This window comes from Tauraco erythrolophus, chromosome 8 (genome assembly GCF_009769465.1).
Source record: "Tauraco erythrolophus isolate bTauEry1 chromosome 8, bTauEry1.pri, whole genome shotgun sequence".
NCBI lineage: Eukaryota > Metazoa > Chordata > Aves > Musophagiformes > Musophagidae > Tauraco > Tauraco erythrolophus.
The window spans coordinates 4817443-4836423 of NC_141472.1; the positions used below are offsets into that span (position 1 = coordinate 4817443).

Sequence of the window (18981 nt, forward strand, 5' to 3'; positions counted from 1 at the left end):
TTTGAGATTGGCTTAATCTCCCCGAAACAAAGAAATTTTGAAGCTCTAACACTAACATGACTAACCAGCAGGTTTTCAGCATTTTGCCTTACACATACACAGTTACATCAATATAAAGGATGTCCACGTTGAAAGTTCATGCTGAAAGATGTAGTACCTTCTACTTTGATCACTATCAGGTGTACAGCTGAAGTGAACTGCTAAGCTACAGTAACAGAGTCAACTTCAACACAAGGAGGACATGGAGCTGCTGGAGTGGGTCCAGAGGAGGCCATGAAGATGATCCAAGGGCTGGAGCACCTCTGCTATGGAGACAGGCTGAGAGAGTTGGGGCTGTTCAGCCTAGAGAAGAGAAGGCTCCGGGGTGAGCTTATTGCAGCCTTCCAGTACTTAAAGGGGGCCTACAGGAAAGCTGGAGAGGAACTTTTTCCAAGGGTGTGTAGTGATAGGACAAGGGGTGATGGATTTAAACTGAAAGAGGGCAGATTTCGATTAGATATAAGGAATAAACTTTTCCCTCTGAGGGTGGTGAGGCACTGGAACAGGTTGCCCAGAGAAGCTGTGGCTGCCCCATCCCTGGACGTGTTCAAGGCCAGGATGGATGAGGCTTTGGGCAACCTGGTGTAGTGGAGGGTGTCCCTGCCCATGGCAGGGGGGTTGGAACTAGATGATCTTTGAGGTCCCTTCCAACCCAAACCATTCTGTGATTCTGTAACTCTGAATCAAAATTAGATTCAAACCCTTTTTTATCCCCCTCACTCTCAAGTGACTCAAGCTACACTGATGGTAAAATTTTATCCTCTCTACATTTGAACATTTGCTTCTCCTCTGCAATGTCAGAGAATTGCACAGAACACAGTTAAATGGGTCAAAGAAAATGTGAACGTAAAGCAGGGCAAGACGTGCAATTAGGAATACATCATGAACAAAAATAAAAGCAATTCTTATGCATTAATGGTACATCGAGCTAATTCAAGGCAGCTAAAATCATTAACAAGGCATCCCGGGGCAGTACGCAGTCATTACAATACTGTGCTGACAAGAAATATTAAAATAATCATTTCCAATGTCATTGATAAAATCCATTCTGATAAGCAGGAAAAAACTCCACCCTAATTCTTAATTGGGAAATATGAAGTAAAATGGATCTTAATAGCATCCGATCTTATTCTTAAAACAAAATTCCCCTGTCTGACAATTCCCAATTCCAAATATCAAAAGCTAAAAAAGAACTTCCTATCCTCCATCGTTGGGCACGTTACTAAGTTTATCCCCTGGAATTTTTCTTTTTTATTTCTGACTGAAATTCAGGGTCTGCTTGTGCAGCTCCAACTTCAAACGGTATCAGAGATCAGATCCAAGTGGGACGACGCTGAAGGTTAAAACACAAGTATTATTGTAAAGTAGTGTTGGTATTACAAAATATGAACCTACAGGCTCGATGATCTTTGAGGTCTTTTCCAATCTAAATGATTCTATGACTGTTTGTTACAACCCATAGTGAGCTTAACAACTGTACTGAAGCATTGTAAACCATGTCTTTGGATTTAACCATAGACTAAAGTAGCATTTTCATAATAAAAATCATTCAAGTTAAATTATTCTACCACTCAACTGTGGGGAAAATCGGAAATAATAGCCAAGAGTCGTAACAGATGACTGCTAACAGAGTTCAGTGGATGCTTCCAGGGGAGAAGTTAGAAACTTCATGTCTATTGTGTGTGCAATGAAGGAGTAAAAGACCCTTCAATGCCAATTCCAACTTTTTCCTCTCAAAGACAGGTGTACATCACATCAAGGTAGAAAACAGAACCAAAAAACTAGATTTTAGAAAAAGCTGGTAAAACCAGCACTTTTTGTAGCAAAGCTACTAACTGGTATGCTAAAGAAAAGTCTGGTGTAACTAAGAGTGGGAACAGAGGTTTGGACAATGGACGTTTACAGACAGTTTCAGATTTACCAAGTCACCAGTAACTCAAAGGTCCCGAAAAATAGAAGGGGGAGAGGAAGAAAACAGGGCATTTGGACCATAAATTATGCATGTAAATCACAGCTGATGCAAACCACTGCATAGTGTTTGACTTGATTAAACTAGGAGGCATCGCGTACAAAACGAGCACTAAAGCTAACATGAACTAAACCAAACCCAATCTCGCCTGTTGCATCCGCTGCAATAGTCCCGTTTAAAAAAAAAAAAAACAACAAAAAAACACAACCAAAACTAAAATGAAAACCACCACCTATAGCAATCAACATTACTCCAAAAAATTAAAAGAAGTGAAGCATTCATCAAAGTTGCAAGCCAGCAAAAGCTGTGGGACCTTGGTCAATGTACCAAAATACTCTCACAGACCTACCAAAGCAAACACTCGGAGCATCTAAACACCAAGCATTACCTACCCTGGAGTATAATAAATAGTGGTTAAACCCTATAACCTAATTGCCAAGAATGGACACCCATCCAGCTGGGGGCAAAGTCTAAAAACAATTTCAACACACAGAAAATGGTCTTCGTAGGTATAGCAGCTCCATGTCTTGCATACAGCTACTAACTTGTCAACAACTATTTTTCCTCAGCTACCCACAGCAAAAAAAAACTGTCTTATCCATTCATCTGTTACTGAAATGCAATAAATTGGTCTGTACCCCTTTCAAGCTTGCTGAAAAACGCAGTTAATTTGCGATGCCTGTTGACACTGACTCAGCATTTCCTCAAAACAGTAAGAAACGCTTAAGAGCACACTACATGAAGACCTCTACTAAGCCAGTCCCTCCTCCTCTCATGCCTTCTTGTTCATTGACAATATTTACATTAATAAGTATTTTTTTTCAAGTCATACTAGGCTTTCTGATCTTGGAAAATTGGCTCCATTTATTCTGGAGAAGATCTGAACACAAAGAGAACTCAGCAACCAATGCTGTGTGCTCCTTGCCTTTGAGTGAAGGAGGGCTCAGAAGTCCCTTGAGGGGGACTGAAGAGGCAGTTCCTCACTGGTTGCATTAAACAATTCCCTTGCATTTGAAAAAAACCCAAAACACAACTAAACACCCATGGATATGGGATCAAACTCATACAATCAGTCAAGTGTTCGGCTTCATCCTTGACGAGGGGGGAACAATTCCTTTAGCATAAGATAGGAAAGAGTCACTCCAGTTGAGTACCAACTTCAGAGAAGATGTGACACTAAGCAGAAGCCAGCAAGGTAACAGACTGGCTGCACAGAGACTCACAAAGCACTAAAATGTTCTACAGTTGATGTGCCAGTGATGTCAAGTCACATGCTGTTGTGGGGAATTTTCCTAGATGACATCAGGTGTGGTTGTGTACCTGTTACCTCTCACGCCTATCATCATACAGTGAAGTTGGAACAAAACTGGAATGTGTGTGTAAAACTAGTGTACGTTTCATCTTGTAAACTTTTATTTCCTATTGAATACAACTTCACTAAAGATGCAACCTGGTCTTTGCCCAAAAAGTAAAAAAAAAAAGCAGTTATTACTGTCATTAGTCAGAAGCTTTCACAGCATTAATGGTCACTGAAGCAATGGTGACAGAGGCTCAGCCCATCTGCAGCGCTGGCTGGTGCCAAATGACAGCCCTCCCCACCACACCATGTATCTCCTTGTGAGTCAGCCTGCTGATGTATAGTACAACAATATTTGGCGTCCTTTTTCTAAAGGAAAGATAATTTAGAAGTTTTGTTCAAGCTTGTGCACTTCTACTGCACTTCTACCCCTTGCCTTTCCGAGGTCTGCACACAGACTACGCGAACCCTCTGAAGAAGCCACCAATGAACCCTGTTAAGCCTCCATTCACCCTGAACGTGCTAGAGTTGCACAAACCAAGCGTCCTTTCATCAAGCACTCCCTATTAACAATTTGCATTGTTCATTCACACCCCCTCATTTACTGGGGTTAAGAAGTTGCTTTGTTTCCTGATGAAATAATGAGCAAAAATTATCAGGAATTGGATGTGGTCCCAGACATGTCTGGCGACTGTAACATTTATAGAGAAGCATTCCTAATCCTATTAGATGGTAAGTATTAAATAGTTGGTTGACTGCCACGTAGGTAAAATAAAACCTTGATGTTTCTTAAACACATGATCTTTGTCAATTCTTGCTACTTACTACTGAAATTTAGCAGAGACAAATAAGCTTCCTGGAAGCTTACAAGTTTATCACACTAGCTTTGTGCCAAGAGACTTCTCTCTCAAAAGGTCCCTGAGGAAGAAAGAGGGAGGAAAAAAAAAAAGAAAGAAAATAGACTGTACAAAGATCCACAAATATCATGACTTGGAATATATAATTAAAAAATCTAACCATAGGTTGGAATTCAAAAAATAAATGTACTAACAAAAGACACTAATAGTTCTTTGAAATTCCTATTCAGTATGGAAAACGTGGGCAGTGAAAACACTAATTTCTGCAAGTAGTTGAAGCAAAAACAGTGAGCAAAGCACAAAGATACAGCTTTAAATGCTTTTCTCCGAAATTCTACCAACAGGATGCATAAAATCACCCTTATCTGCAATTAAACCTAGTGCAGTGCATGTTAGTATTTTCCACTTAAAAATCTGAATGTTTTGCTTTCTTTTTTTTCCATTTAAAAATTAGAACGTTTTACTTTATTTTATTCTTTTAATTTTAGCTATCTCTGTACTCATCTCTGACACATACTGATGTGATGCTGACTCACATAACCAGACAGCACAGGTCTTTGCAACAAAAAAAAAAAACCCCAACAAAACAGAATGAAGGAGCTCTCAGAAATATTTCAAGACTATTAAGAAGGTGTTTTTACACACTGAAGAACTGCTGTGATGAAGAACTGACACATTCAGCCTCTAAAACAACCATGGTTAAAAGAGAAGCCAGCAAAGCCCCAAGACACCTGGCTGGATTTCCACTAGAGGGTGCACAAAGCCCATCTCATACAGCAAAGACCAAATTCAACAGCTTCTCCAGCCACAGAAAGTTCTTCCAAGGGGTAACTGTTCCCAAATAGTTACAGAGGATCAGAAAAAAGTTTTGTTATTCTTTTTTAATTTTTTTTTTTAAATGGTACACAATGATCCCAAACTTCTCCTACAAGGCAAACTGGAACACTGCTGCTAATGATGTTCTAAACCATCTTTAAGCAGACAACTTTAGAACTAAACCTCTACGCAAGACTGTCCACTTTAACGCTCCATGAATGCCACGCATTACTTCTCATGATTATTCTCTTTTCTCAATTTATTCTCACTTTCTCAACTGTGGAAGACAATTTTCAACTACTTTGCACAAATAGCCTCTCGACATCTCCGTGAGCACTAAATCAAAACGAAGAAAACTTCGCTAAAAACAAAGCAAGCACCCAAGAAAACTGAAAAATAAATGAAGGCAAAATAAAGTCACTTAAGATCCTTAAGACTAAAGGTGATGGTGGAGAACACACCACCATGCACACGCCCTGCTCAGCCTCTACTTCACTTAAGACAGCATAACAAAATAAATCCCTAAACCTGAGCATTTTCTGTGAGTAAACACTAACCAACACTTGTGCAAAAGGCCAAGTGCCTGAGCTACCAGACATCAGTGGTTACTTAGAGAAACTGCTGCAGTGTTGTGTGATCTGGTGGACTGAAGAAGTCATCTTTACCGTCTTGGAAGACTCTCTCCACATTGAGTCCATAAGTAGCACAGGTTTCGTAGTAAGTGCATCTCTTGAGGTCATTCGATAACTTCCTCGCTCTGGCATCGTCTATGACACGTGGATTACTGGAACTTATAGCATCTACAGCAACAGCAAGGGGAAAAAAACAAAAATAAAATATATTTAGATATGATCTAAAACCAAATCTTATAACTACCAGTACCCTAACAGCGGATTTAAGAACAAACCACAAGACTTTTCGAATTTTTAGAAAACAACAAGGGTGCACATTACTCCAATTTTTTCGTTACTGACATCACCAGCACACTGATCGATTCTAAAAACCTGGCAAAAACAAGATGTGTTTTGGTTACCTTCAAATATATTTAGGTCACTAGCTGCAAGAGAATACACAATTGCATGAAAAAACATGAGCTCTGATGTAGCACATACTTGGATCAATAAGTGAATGATTATTATAAACATAGATTCATAGATTTCATAGATTTCTAGGTTGGAAAAGACCTTAGAGATCATTGAGTCCAACCATCCCTAATCCCCATTAAACCATATCCCTAAGTAGATCATCCACCCTATTCTTAAACACATCCAGGGATGGGGACTCAACCACCTCCCTGGGCAGCCTATTCCAGTGGCTGACAACCCTTTCAGAGAAGAAATACTTCCTAACACCCAACCTGAATCTCCCCTGACTAAGCTTGTACCCATTTCCTCTTGTTCTATCACCCAACACTAATGTAAAGAGCCCCTCCCCTACCTCCCCACCATCTTTTCTCAAGTATTTGTAGGCTGTGACTTTTAGGCCTCCTATAAATACCAGCCCTAGCTGACAAGTAACCTTCACCTGGAGAGTGTGAAGCACAAAACACGACGTGTTTGTAAGGATGAGAACGTTTTCAGTTAAGAATCAATGGGATGGCAGTTTTAACTCCAATTTCTAGAGCTTATCCATGGGGGATGGAAAAAAACAACTTTATACCAGGGAAAAAAAAGTAAAAATTTTTAAATAAATCCTGCTAAGCAGTGAGAAAGTTCCTTCATTGCTACTCCATGTTAACAAAGAACTCTACAAAGGTTATACTGCTATATATATGGACTATTTATAAAGTGATAACGGTATGAACTAATCTTAAAAAGCAGCTTATTCTAACAGAAGTATCATGGTAATTAATTAGCTCTGGCAAAAAAAGTCAGAAAGTGAAACAGCAGTACAACTCATTCTAGAAAATTCTGCAGCTACCACCTACCCACCATGACAGGCACAGATGTCTGTATTCAGAGCTGCTCGGAAAGTTTTCCCTAACAACCTGCTGCTTTCCATAGCAGCAAAACTACCTTCATTCTTTGGAAAAAAAAAGCATCACTTGAACGTGGGCACGAAATCAGTGACTATTGCAACGCTGTATTTGAGGCTCAGTTCTGGGGCGTGACACGATGGCACATCAACTGATGCCATCTCTACCAGCTCACGAGATCTAATTAACACAGAGCCGTTACTGCAATTCTGTGACGTGCAGATATATATTTTTTTTTTAATCAGCAGAGGGCGCTGAAAACATTTAACCAGAAAGACATCCCTAAGCAACACCATGGCTTCAAAAAGTTCAGTTTCCGAAGCAAATTCAGTGCTACAGCCTGATCCACCACCCCCAGCAGAAAGACAAGGCAGAGGAAGCATCAGGCAGGTGCTAACATTCTGGGAGAGATTTCACTTCACAGCTCGTTTCAAGAATACCAGTCAAAACCAACAAGCTGCATGTCAAATAGGTATATTTCAATTATATTTTTAACATATGGTTTTATTTACTTAATACATTTCATTTCACCGCGCTGATTAGTTAATACAGTTAAAATGCTGATGCTTACTCCCAGGATTAGCAGTATTCCCACCTTTAGTCCCATTTTTAATAATCCACTTTGCATCGATGCTGCAACAGAAAATGAACTTGGAAAAACAAAATTCCTTTCTAGTAATAACCAGAACGAGAGGGAAAACCACATCCCAAAGCATCCGAAGTGCAGAAAGAGGAGCACTTCAGTGAAATGTTTCCCCCTCTCCTTTTTCAACTCTGCTTTAAAGCTGACAGCGAGGCCCTTCAGAGCAGTTCATTTCTGCTTTTTTGGCTGTAGTTTCTGCCATCCTAGGACTTTCTGTGTGCCTACTTCCCTTTTTGTTTTTTTATCATCCGTTTCCGCCCTGCAGCCCGGTTGCGGTTCCTCCTTCCCCTGCCTTCCCGTCGCAGCGCACGGGAAAGCAAACTGCTCTCTGATCACAAAAGAATCAACTGAGAAAGCAGTGAAAAGCTTCAACGTCACCAAAACCAGGGGCATGTGCTAAAAGGGAAGATGCCCCCCAAATCAAATCTCCAAGAGCAACTCGTGACACTTGTGTTGTCCCTCTAACGCAGCGCGGGAACTTGGCAATATGCTGAGCGCGATGCTTCGGTCTGAAGGAACTCACGGAAATGTCTGTGCCACGCTTCCAAAAGAGCAACTCTGTAAAGTAAGAAGTCTGAAGTCCAGCACCTATGCAGGAACTCCTCATTTTTGGTCAGAATAATCACAAAAGGGACACAGAATCATACATAGAATCACAGGATGGTTTGGGCTGGAAGGGACCTCAAAGATCATCTCATTCCAACCCCCCTGCCATGGGCAGGGACACCTTCCACTACACCAGGTTGCCCAAAGCCTCATCCAACCTGGCCTGGAACACTTCCAGGGATGGGGCAGCCACAACTTCTCTGGGCAACCTGTCCCAGTGCCTGACCACCTACATGGGGAGGTGCAGAGCAGTCCCAACTCTTGTATCTACTCCATGCAGCAAACCAACTGCAGTACAGGAAACCGCTGAAACGTTAACATGAGGCACCGGCAAAACACGGTAGGGAATATCCAAAAGACAGCACAGATGCAAAAGAAATCAAAACGTTACTGGTGCCTTTCCCTTGACATGTTTTCCCACCGGACAGCTGGGGCTAGCTGCTGCTCCAGAAGGGGATTTGGAAAACCAGAACTGGGGGTAGCTTATTCCAGATGGCAAAAAGCTGCAATTCTATTTGATTTGAAGAGCAGTCTCCCTGAAGCACTGCACAGGGGCATGGTTCAGCTCCACTTCTTAACACAGCGTCAGAAGTTTTCCATCTCTGATTTGTCTGCCTCTTACGAATGCCAGGGTATTGGTCAGCCCTAGACTGTCAAGCTAATGGAAACCAGTTTGACTTCAGAACTCTGTTACACAATTGATTCACCTGCCCAAATCCAACACTGGCATTTTCCCTGGTGATCAAGAAAACCACCGTGACTAGCAAGCACTGAAAATATTTCTTCAAATATTCTTGTAAGTCATCATCGCTGAAGTGCCACACTCCCTCTCCCAAGCGTGCTGGCAAGGACGTTCGTCTCCCATCTCAAACCATCCTCCCAACGCCACGGCCCTGCAGCAGGCCAAGGAAGCCCAGAGAGCAGCCCACTGCCTGCTGGTCAACAAGCTCTCATCATCAGATGAGCGGCAGTGCTGATGCAAGAGAGGGGAAAGGGCAGGACATGGTGTTACCAGAAATATGCTGGAAAATCAAGAGTGCACTCACCCTGGGTTCCCACTAGTACCATTGGAATTTCACTAGTGTTACGATAGTTGGCCATACGGCTGTAGTAGTGGTAAACAGTCTGGAAGCTAATTTCATCTTCCAAGCTGAAGACAAATATAACAGCATCCACCCACATGGCAAACTGCAGAATAAAGATGGAAAAGGAATAGTGTTATAAAAGCAGTGAAGATGAAAAAAAAGAAAAAGAGAAACGTTCTTACCTTAGAGGGAAATGAACATCAGAGAAACTTTGTGAGTGACAATAACCAAGACCTTAGAAGTGGCATACGTTTCTAAAATGGTGAATCTCATCACTCTGCAAGCGATGGGGATGTGGGATACACAAAGGTTTCTCCCCACGCTCACAACTGCACCTCTTCTTCACCGATATACAGTATTATAAGCCCAACTACCATCAGTGCACGTTGGCTTTGATTCACAGAAAAAGAAAACATCGTAACCTTCAGATTCCCGAGTCTGTGAATTATAAATGGAAAACGCTTCTCTCCAGGCACTTGAGTGCCCTGGTTAGTGTGTTCTTCCCCCACCCTGTGCTTTACATGCATGCATGCTGGTGTTTCTGTCAATGCCAGGACAAGTATTAGCGTTGCAGTTTTACAAGCACTGCTAGTAATTCTCACATCTTGATCAATGTCCAAAATCATTTCAAATTTCCAATTCTTCACTGTCCAGACACTCCGACTGCGCAGACAGTACCGAACGTCTCATTCAGCTTCTGGTGTGAAAGCAAACTATTCTCTCTTGGCACGAGTAATCTGCTGCAAGACATGCAGATGCAGAGGCCAAGGCGAGGTGCTGCTTAAGTGACCATGCAAGTGAAAACCTTTTAGCTCACAAGTGAAATGAGATTGTTTAAACGCTTTTAACGTAACAGCAAACGTATACAGGACGTGAAAAAGAGACTGAAGTTAAGCTTACCTCACTGCCTTTATTTTTCCCTAAGTGACTCCATTCCTACCCAAATTCAGACCAACGGAAACAAGTTTCAGCCACTGGCATTCATGCTCTTCATTATATTTCTACTACGATATGCCAGGTAGAGTGGGAACACACTGAACACAGAGAGCTACAAAAAGGTTCATTTGGGAAACATTTACATACGTTTTGCTGAGTTTTACAAGAGCAGTCTGGGTTTGTAAGCACTTATTTCGGCCCTACAAACTCTTGCAGTGTGGTTTCTGCTCTCACAGTATTTTAACTGTTTCAATCACTGGTTTGTAGATTCACACGATCTCAGCTTTTAGTAAGGCATCTCCAGCTGGCATAGGCGAAGGGAAGGAAAAAGAGCCAGCAGAACTAAGTTACATACTGAAGTCGCTGAGCTCATTAAATTCTCCTTTTCAGAATCAGGAGCTAGTAGTACTTCTTGCCTATGTATTAGCCAACGACTCAACGTGCATTTTCATGACTGTATTATACTCAAAACCAAACACGTGTGAAAACAGCCCAAAATGTTTTGAGGTTTTCAAGTCAGTCAGGAGGACAATCATCTAGACGTTACGGACAGGACTGTCTACACACAGCCAGAATAAGGTCAACCTCCACGCTGTTAAGTTTGAACTATTAAAACCAGGAGATCTAACCGAAGGGAACCATCAACACCATCATCACTGTGGACTTGGTTTGGATCTTATTACACAACAGTTCTCGCTAGAGAGACTAGCGAGACTCAGCAGCGTCATGCCAAGAGCTCTTCCTTACAGCTACAACATCCTTACAGCATCAGTCTGGAAGCTAACAGGCTCTCCAAATTTTCTTAATGTTTCATCAACACATAGCAGCAGCCTTCTAACGAAGATTATTTCAAAAAGCCAGAGGGTGGTGATTCAATGCAGTTCCCTCCAGCCACAAAACACTTCAAATAATTTCTTACTTCTCTTCATATTTTAAAATAAGTTTCATCTTTGTGGGTACCAGGCCTGTGATATTAAAAACAAAAGGAATTTTGGAAAACATGCACAAGGTCTGGAGACTTAGGATGTCTTATCGACATCAGTGTGTGCAGGGAATAGCTTGAAATAAGGACAGATCAGCTGCTGATCTACAAATCCATCTTCAGACTTACTACTGTGATTGAGCAGATCTGTTTGTTCAAGATAAGTCCAAACCAAACCACAAACAAAAGTTCTAAATTAAAAAAAAAAAAAAACAAAACCAAAAACACAACCCGCATGCTACGGCTCATTATAGCTCAGTTGCTGTGTTAATTAGGTTTTACAATAGGAGGCTGCTGCATTTGCAATAGATCACAGCAAGAGTAAAATCAAACCTGGTGAGCAAAAGAAATGGTCAACATGCACAAAAAATATTCACAGCATCAGCTGGTGCACTTTATCACCCTCTCATTTATCAAAGAAGATTGTCATAAAATTATTTTCATCTTCAATCTTAGGTGAGATAAGGAGATCATTGACCTAGGTGAGTTCATCTTCCCACCCTTCTTGCCAAAAAGGGGGCAGTGAACTGAAGCTGCAGCCTTTGCACTGAACCACCTCTCTCCATCACCTGGGGAACTCTCCCTGACCCAGTGCCGCTACGTGCCAGGAAGACAGCACTTCAGCTCATTACTTATTGAAGTAGTAATTCTATCCCAATTATCCATAAAAACGTACCGTACTGTCGCAAAAAAAGCAGAACCTTAAGGCTAAAATTACCAACCGTTTCTATATCATAAGCAAATAGTGGGAAATAAACATTTTTTTTTCCATTTTCATTATACAGTTCTAAATATTCATGAACCCAGGAGTCGAGTTTTTATGCCAGGAACTGATGAACAGACTAAAGATCTTTAATATGTATGCGACTTGAAATTATACCTGAAAAAGATAATTTACATGTGAAACATATCTTCTGGAAAGTGAAACAGCACTAACACCTCAAACCTTTCCTGCCTCCTGATTTGCTGAAGGACACAGCCACAACAGTAATTAAGACCTCCAAATTTACCCAGCGTAGATCAAAAGCAAAACACCACGTCTGCTCATTAGCTCGCAGTTAGTTCAAACGAGCTCTGCAACACCAATTCTTCAGGTACAAAAAAAAAATATTTAGACTGCTGCGTGTACCTTGACAAGCTCAGTGTTTATGGTTTTACAGGAGCGAGTGTTCTCTAAGCATCGGGGCCTGGAAACTGCTGTGAACTTCAGCCAAATTCTTCGCAGCCTCAAACAGAGCACTTCTTTTAGGCTCATGCCTCACCCGGCTGCAGATGTGTCAGCGACACTAATTTTTTGTTTTTCTTTTAACTTCCTTCCAGGATGTCTCTTTTGGTCTCCATTTCCTCCACCTCCTTTCTCTTCTCCTTTGTCCGGGCACCTTCCTCCCCTTCTCTCACCCTCCTGCAGCTAACGAGCAATAGTGGAGCATTGAAACACAAGCTGCTGCTGGCACCGCTCCCGTTCAGCTGTTTGGCGATAGCACAGTTCCGCTGTTAGGCTATTTTTTTTAATTTTTTTTTTTTTTTTTGGAAGCTGATCCATCGCTGAACAGCCAAGCAAAGGAGGGGGGGACCTTATCGCTCTCTACAATTACCTGAAAGGAAGTTGTAGGGAGATGGGGGTCGGTCTCTTCTCCCACGTTAGGAATGACAGGACGAGAGGGAATGGCCTCAAGTCGCGCCAGGGGAAATTTAGGTTAGATATCAGGAAAAATTTCTTTACAGAGAGGGTTGTGAAGTATTGGGACAGGCTGCCCAGGGAGGTGGTGGAGTCCCCATCCCTGAAGGTGTTTAAAAACCCTGTGGATTTGGTGTTGAGGAACATGGTTTAGGGACCCTGACAGTGCAGGGTGAATGGTTGGACTCGATGATCTTGAGGGTCTCTTTCAACCAGATGATTCTATGAAAGGGAGGCCAGAGGCAGCCAATGCTCTGGAGAAACCCTGCTAGTGCCCAGGTAAGAAGGGGCAGAAGGGAGGCAAGGAGGATGACTGGAGGCAAGGATGCTGCCCGGCTGCAGAGCTGGCAGCGATTTCAGCATCACATCAGCAAACGCTTCACCTCACGTCACTCAAAATGGAGTCACAGAGTTAAGCGGGCAAAACCACAAGCGTCTTCCCAAAGGCAAATCCTGATGGGTCACCTTCTACGAGACACCACGTACAGAAACCAAGTCAGAAACCTGGGAACTCAATGGTGCTGAACTGGAACTCAGAAAATTAAGTCTTGAACAGCACAGAGAGCGAAATGTGGAAGCAATTCGGTCCGCAGATATTTGCGCACAAGTCTGCGTGTCACTGCGCACACATCTACTTGGGGTTTTAACAATTTCTACATCCTAACTCAAAAGAAAACTTAGGACTACAACACGTAACTGTCACCACTGGAAGCACAGTGATTAGGCATTCCACGTAAGTTAACCACGCATATTTACTACACAGTTTCACATTGTAATTGAAATCCCAAATATTTTCCTAAGCAGAGCATTTTTCACCTGATGGCGATGTATACATTTTCCCAGCTGAAAGATGAGCAGGATCCAGGAAAGAGCAAATCAAAGCCAGTCCTCTTAAAAGGAAGGGGTTTTTTTTAAAAGAAAGGAAACTGATGTTAGGCTGATAGCAGTGCTCACCTGTGCCTCCGGAGGGCCCCCTTCATCTCTAATCAGCAGCAGGTAGCTTTGTCCATCAACTACTATCTCCTTCTTGAATCTCCCACCTGTCACACAAAGCAACTCATTACAGAACAGAAAAAGCACAAAATACAACACAGAAAAAGGCTTCGCTTGTGGAAAAAACCGCGTCCTTCCGATTTTTCACAAATGCACGAACTACTGTGAATATAAATTAAGATCCTATGTGTATCGTATGCATAGAAATTACTTAAGAAGTAAGTCACATACTTTAAGAGTAAGGCTAATGCAGAAAAAAGCCAACAACTGCATTACAAACCTTAACTCCCACGTTAGGAGCTTTTGTTTTTGACACGTACAGTTAAAAGTCGGTTGGCCTTTGTTTTATATAATGTTGAGAAACATATCTCTGAACGCCAAACATGGGACAGTCGCATACAAACATTACGTATGACAACCAAAATAAATTTGAGTGAATTAGCGTTTCCTCAAGAGAAGCCCAGTTCTTACAGTACACATGGAATGTTATGAAAATGATATTTCTATATTCACAAACCACAGTTAGGGGAAAAATACTAGACACATGTTAGACAAAAAACTACAATGGTGGTACCTCTGTAGATATGGACGAAACTAACAGGGAATGTTGTGCCACTTACTAGCCCAATGAATTAAAGGCCTATTTTGCAGATCTAAATAAAGAAGAGCGGAGCCGCCGCCTTCAGCCAAATTCTATTTCTGATCCTATTGTTTCACAGAGATGTAGAAGACTGAGTGTTTGTGAAGATCAAAGAGCTGGCACTGAACCTAAGAAACCAAACCATTACCTTCTCTCTCCACTGGACTGATGGGGACTTCCAGCATGGCCCAAGGGCAGAAATGGGATTGCTTTCCTTTGGGGTGAAACATATTCTGGGCATCCTGCTGTGTCTCATGACCGACTTCAGATAATGACAAATCACATTTAGGGTTTCTGGTGTGACTGAGCCTAAGCCAGGATGAGCAAACTTGGCCTAAGTCGCTGGGTTGCATCTAGGTTCCTCTCCTGGAAGCAAAAGCACTCTTATCTCCCCACCTAAGCCACAAAGGTCTCAAGGTCTCCATGCTTAGCATTGCCCAACTGCCTCACATCTGAACTGACCAGACTCAGATAAAACATATCTAACTGAAACACACGCTACACTCTTTCTTCACTCCCCCTTTTTTTTTTTAAACTGGAATTATTTCCAATTTGAATCCTATTTCCCCACTACGGTTACTTCGAAACTTCTCAAACTATCGAAACCAATGCATTTTAACACATGATAGGTAAGTGAACAACTCTGACTTGTTCTCTGAACGAGCTCTCTAAGCAAGTTAAGTCGGCACAGACAGGCTAATGCTGCTCCTCCAAACATTTGCACAAAAATCGCCAGCCTTAAGGAAACAAACTGGCTTAGACCCACCGTTCCCCCAGCCCAACCATTACAGCAGGTTTCAAATCAAGATCACTCAACAGTTCAGCTACGTGCAGTATTTAAGCATGTTTAAACACATTTCATATTCAATATAAGGCATAAGAACAGAGTTTTGTTTGTGGTTTTGGGGGGGGAGGGTGGTGGTTTTTTGTTGTTGTTTTTTTTTATTATTATTATTTTCTTTATAAACCTACCCTATCACGAACAGCTTCGCAGTACCAAATACGCGACAATTAAGACTGTCACATTTCTGGTTGTTTAATTGCACAGGAGTAGAAGAGCAATGTATAGATTTTCATTATCTTGCTCACAAACCAGACTTCAATTTTGCCTTCGAACATCAAGTGGCAGATAAATACATATTATCAGTAAACTTGAAAAGAATAATCAAAACCAAGCATAAAAACTTTGAAAGGAAACTAGTCTCAGCTCCCAGGAACCACACTTCTATTAACCAGATCATTATTTCTATACATCATCTACTAATTGTATACACTTCATAACAAAAGTGTTTAAATAAGATGAATTAATATACAGCCCTCCAGAGAGGCTCTTTAAAGCTGCAAGTAACAACGGAAATGCAGTATATACGTGATCGAAGAGGGAAAGTTCTGCGTAATTGCCATTTCCTATGTCCTTTTTTTTAAGCAGAAAGTTCACACAACTAATTATAAAATACCATGAACCCAGCACATGTAAGCACCAACTCATTATTCTGTCTTAACAGGACACCTTTCAAGTCTCACTGTATCTTCAAACAGTCCTCAGAGGGATAAAGAAGGTACAGACAAGGTGAAATAAAAAGCTTAAGGAGAGAATTGGAAAAAAAAAAGAAATAATATCAATAGATACAGCATTAAAATGTATATACACAGACCACAAATGTGAGCACTACGAGATCTATTCCTGAGAGTCACTTCAGGGTCACTAAAGAATTTTTTGCAGGATTAGGTTTGAGAAAAGCATCGTATTTAACAAATGTGGTATGACATTAACCAACAACTCTCGTCCTGCATGCACTTTCATTAAGTGACCTGCTTATATAGCTGTTCCTTGCCCTCCCCAAAAACACTGTGCTTGGAGCTCAGTGGAATGATACTGTATTTTTATTTCCAGAATTCAGTTCAAATTTTGACATGCTGTACCACTTCACTACGGTCTGTCACACTGGAAGAGCAGCTGGGCAGTCAACAAGCACGCAGTCAATTTAAATCTATTCAAGTGTCATCTTTACCCTTAGAAGCTGAGCATGCTCGTTATCTGGAATGTGTACTAGTTCCTTGCACACCCTCGTGCATTCATTTATTTCTGTTTGGGTTTTGGTGTTTCACAATAAATAGTTTAAATCTAATCCCAGTAACTCCCACAATCAAAATGTTTAAAAGAATGCCCTGCATTTCCAAGCTGTAATAAGCATTTCAAATCAAAACTGAAGATGCAGAAACATAACAGCAGAGACTCACGCTCGTTCCCCGATCGAGAATTATTTTATGCAAATTTGAGATCAAAGCAGGACGCATCCCTATTAACTTACGTTTCTACACCGTAAGGAGCCCTTACCATGAGCATATCATAACACTAAGTACACACAGGGCAGGCTGAGAAAACCTACTTCGATATCGAGAAATTCAAAGTATAAACACTGAAGAACACAGATTTGTGTCAGCGTATGAAATCAAGGCTACGTGGTTGTCCTGCAGTTATCCGTGGTCATAAGATTGAGGCAAACAATAGCCCAATTCTGCCTTTGACTTGATGAGCTCTGACGTGACCCACCTCCAGCTAGGGCAAGTAAAAGTAGTGCAAGGGCAGTGATTTCGGGATGGTTCAGCTTGGACAGCACTGTACTAATAGGTTTTTTTTTTTTTTCAAAAAATACATCTTTGGAGCTCGTAAAGCATCGCAGGGGCATGGGGAGAGAAGGGTTATACAGATCAGCCAGCCTAAACACCGAAGTACCGCTATCTGTCCAAGAAGTCTCCCACACCTACAAAACACCACTGTATTTTTCTAAATATATGTAAATATGATGGAGCCACAAGACACCGTCTAAGCTGACGACACTGACAACAAAGCAATGACCTTCTTAAATTAAAGAATGAGCTCAAAAAAAAAAACCAAACCCACAGCACTAGTCCCAAGGGAGGCAGCGAGCTTTGTTCCACTCTCATCAGTATTATGACACATGCAGCTTTTTAACGAGGGAATTTCTCAACGCCCATATGTACCTGCACAAGGAGGTCACTGAAGGAGACAGCCTTGACCACAGCTCGGAAGGACGGAGTGATGCCTCCTGCTATGTCCGAACACGGCACGACAAAGCACAAAGATGCTGGAGTGCAAGGCACGCGGTCAACGGCTGAACCGCATTTATTTGCAGCCCCAATCCCATCTTCAAAGCCGTATAAAAGACTTGCCAGTGAATATTTAAAATAACTCTCTGCAGCCAGATGGAGCTGGAAACTGTTTCCATCAAACATCACGGCAAGATTATAAAAACAAATCACTGAAATTGCGTGGAAGCTTTAATTTGGGAGGATTTTTAGAATGTGCTTTGTTTATTTTCTCTAAAACTCTCTGTTTATAAATCACTGCGTTATTCCCAGTTTCCCAGGGCAAGACCATTATCAATTCAGCCAGACTCATTTTCAGACGTGTACAAAATTTTGCACAGGAAGGCAAACATTCCTCCTGCCTATGAACCACACACAACACCCACCTGAAGACAGAGCGGTGCTTTTGATGCAACCCATGAAACCACCCAGTCTCTTACGTGCATCGGGCCCGATTCCTACTGCGAAACGCTCCAGATCAAAATATACCTTTGATCAATATAAAGCTAAATAAATTCTGTGCGCCAGCCATTTACAACCACGGCTGAAGACCCAGCACGAGTCAGAACGCCAGGCTGGGGGAATCAACAAAAGCTTCCTAATCTCATTTCTACGCACGTCATTCCACAGAGGTTAGCGCTGTGAATCCGTAGTAGTAAGAAACCGTCCTTCAGTAAAAATTGACACTAATTTTAAATCCTGCACACATTTGTAATCAAGGGTGCTCTATATCACATAGGGAATTCCACGGATGAAGGTTTTCATCCGGCTATGAAAGCCCAGCCACCTCCTCCTCTAGCTGTCTCACTGCGTAATTGCTCACCGGAGCAACCCCTGATTTTCCTACTGGATCCCCAGGCTCGGCAGCGTTCGCCAGGCTCCTTATTCAAGCAAATTGCCACGGGGATGAAGTTATTTGGCCATATGAGAAAAATACACTCGGGGGGCTGGCCACGTGACAAAGCCATGCATGGTCTACCACAAGCACGGGGGCAGGGCAGGCAGCAGCGGGCAGGAGAGACGAAGATAACACCAAAGCAGCCATAAAAGCCTCTATTTTGTATTTCCAACGACACACGAATTTTGACAACGGTGGTCAGTTGTCTCACAAACGTAGATTCTCTCTCCTCTTTTTCCTTATGATGTATAAGACAAGAATCTGGCTCCTCTTCAGGGAAAGACGTTAAAAAAGCCTTTTATGCCCCTCATTCATACTTACATCATTTCAGGAGAAAATACATGAATGCTGTTGATTAAGCTAAGAAAAAAAAAAAGAAATGCTCACAAGATTCCTCCTCCTTCTGCAACTAAGGAGAAGCACCAAAGAAGGACTGCAACAGTCCAGCAAAACAAG

The 18981-nt window shown here is 41.8% G+C and overlaps 1 protein-coding gene across 1 annotated transcript in view; it reads right to left on the reverse strand.

The window, feature by feature from the left end:
• AGAP1 (ArfGAP with GTPase domain, ankyrin repeat and PH domain 1) overlaps positions 1 to 18981 on the reverse strand; it is a 303223-nt gene that overhangs the window by 224698 nt on the left and 59544 nt on the right. Inside the window, 3 exon segments of the mRNA XM_086615366.1 lie at positions 5644 to 5778; positions 9249 to 9390; positions 13838 to 13923. Coding sequence (XP_086471492.1) covers positions 5644 to 5778; positions 9249 to 9390; positions 13838 to 13923 — 363 coding nt within the window.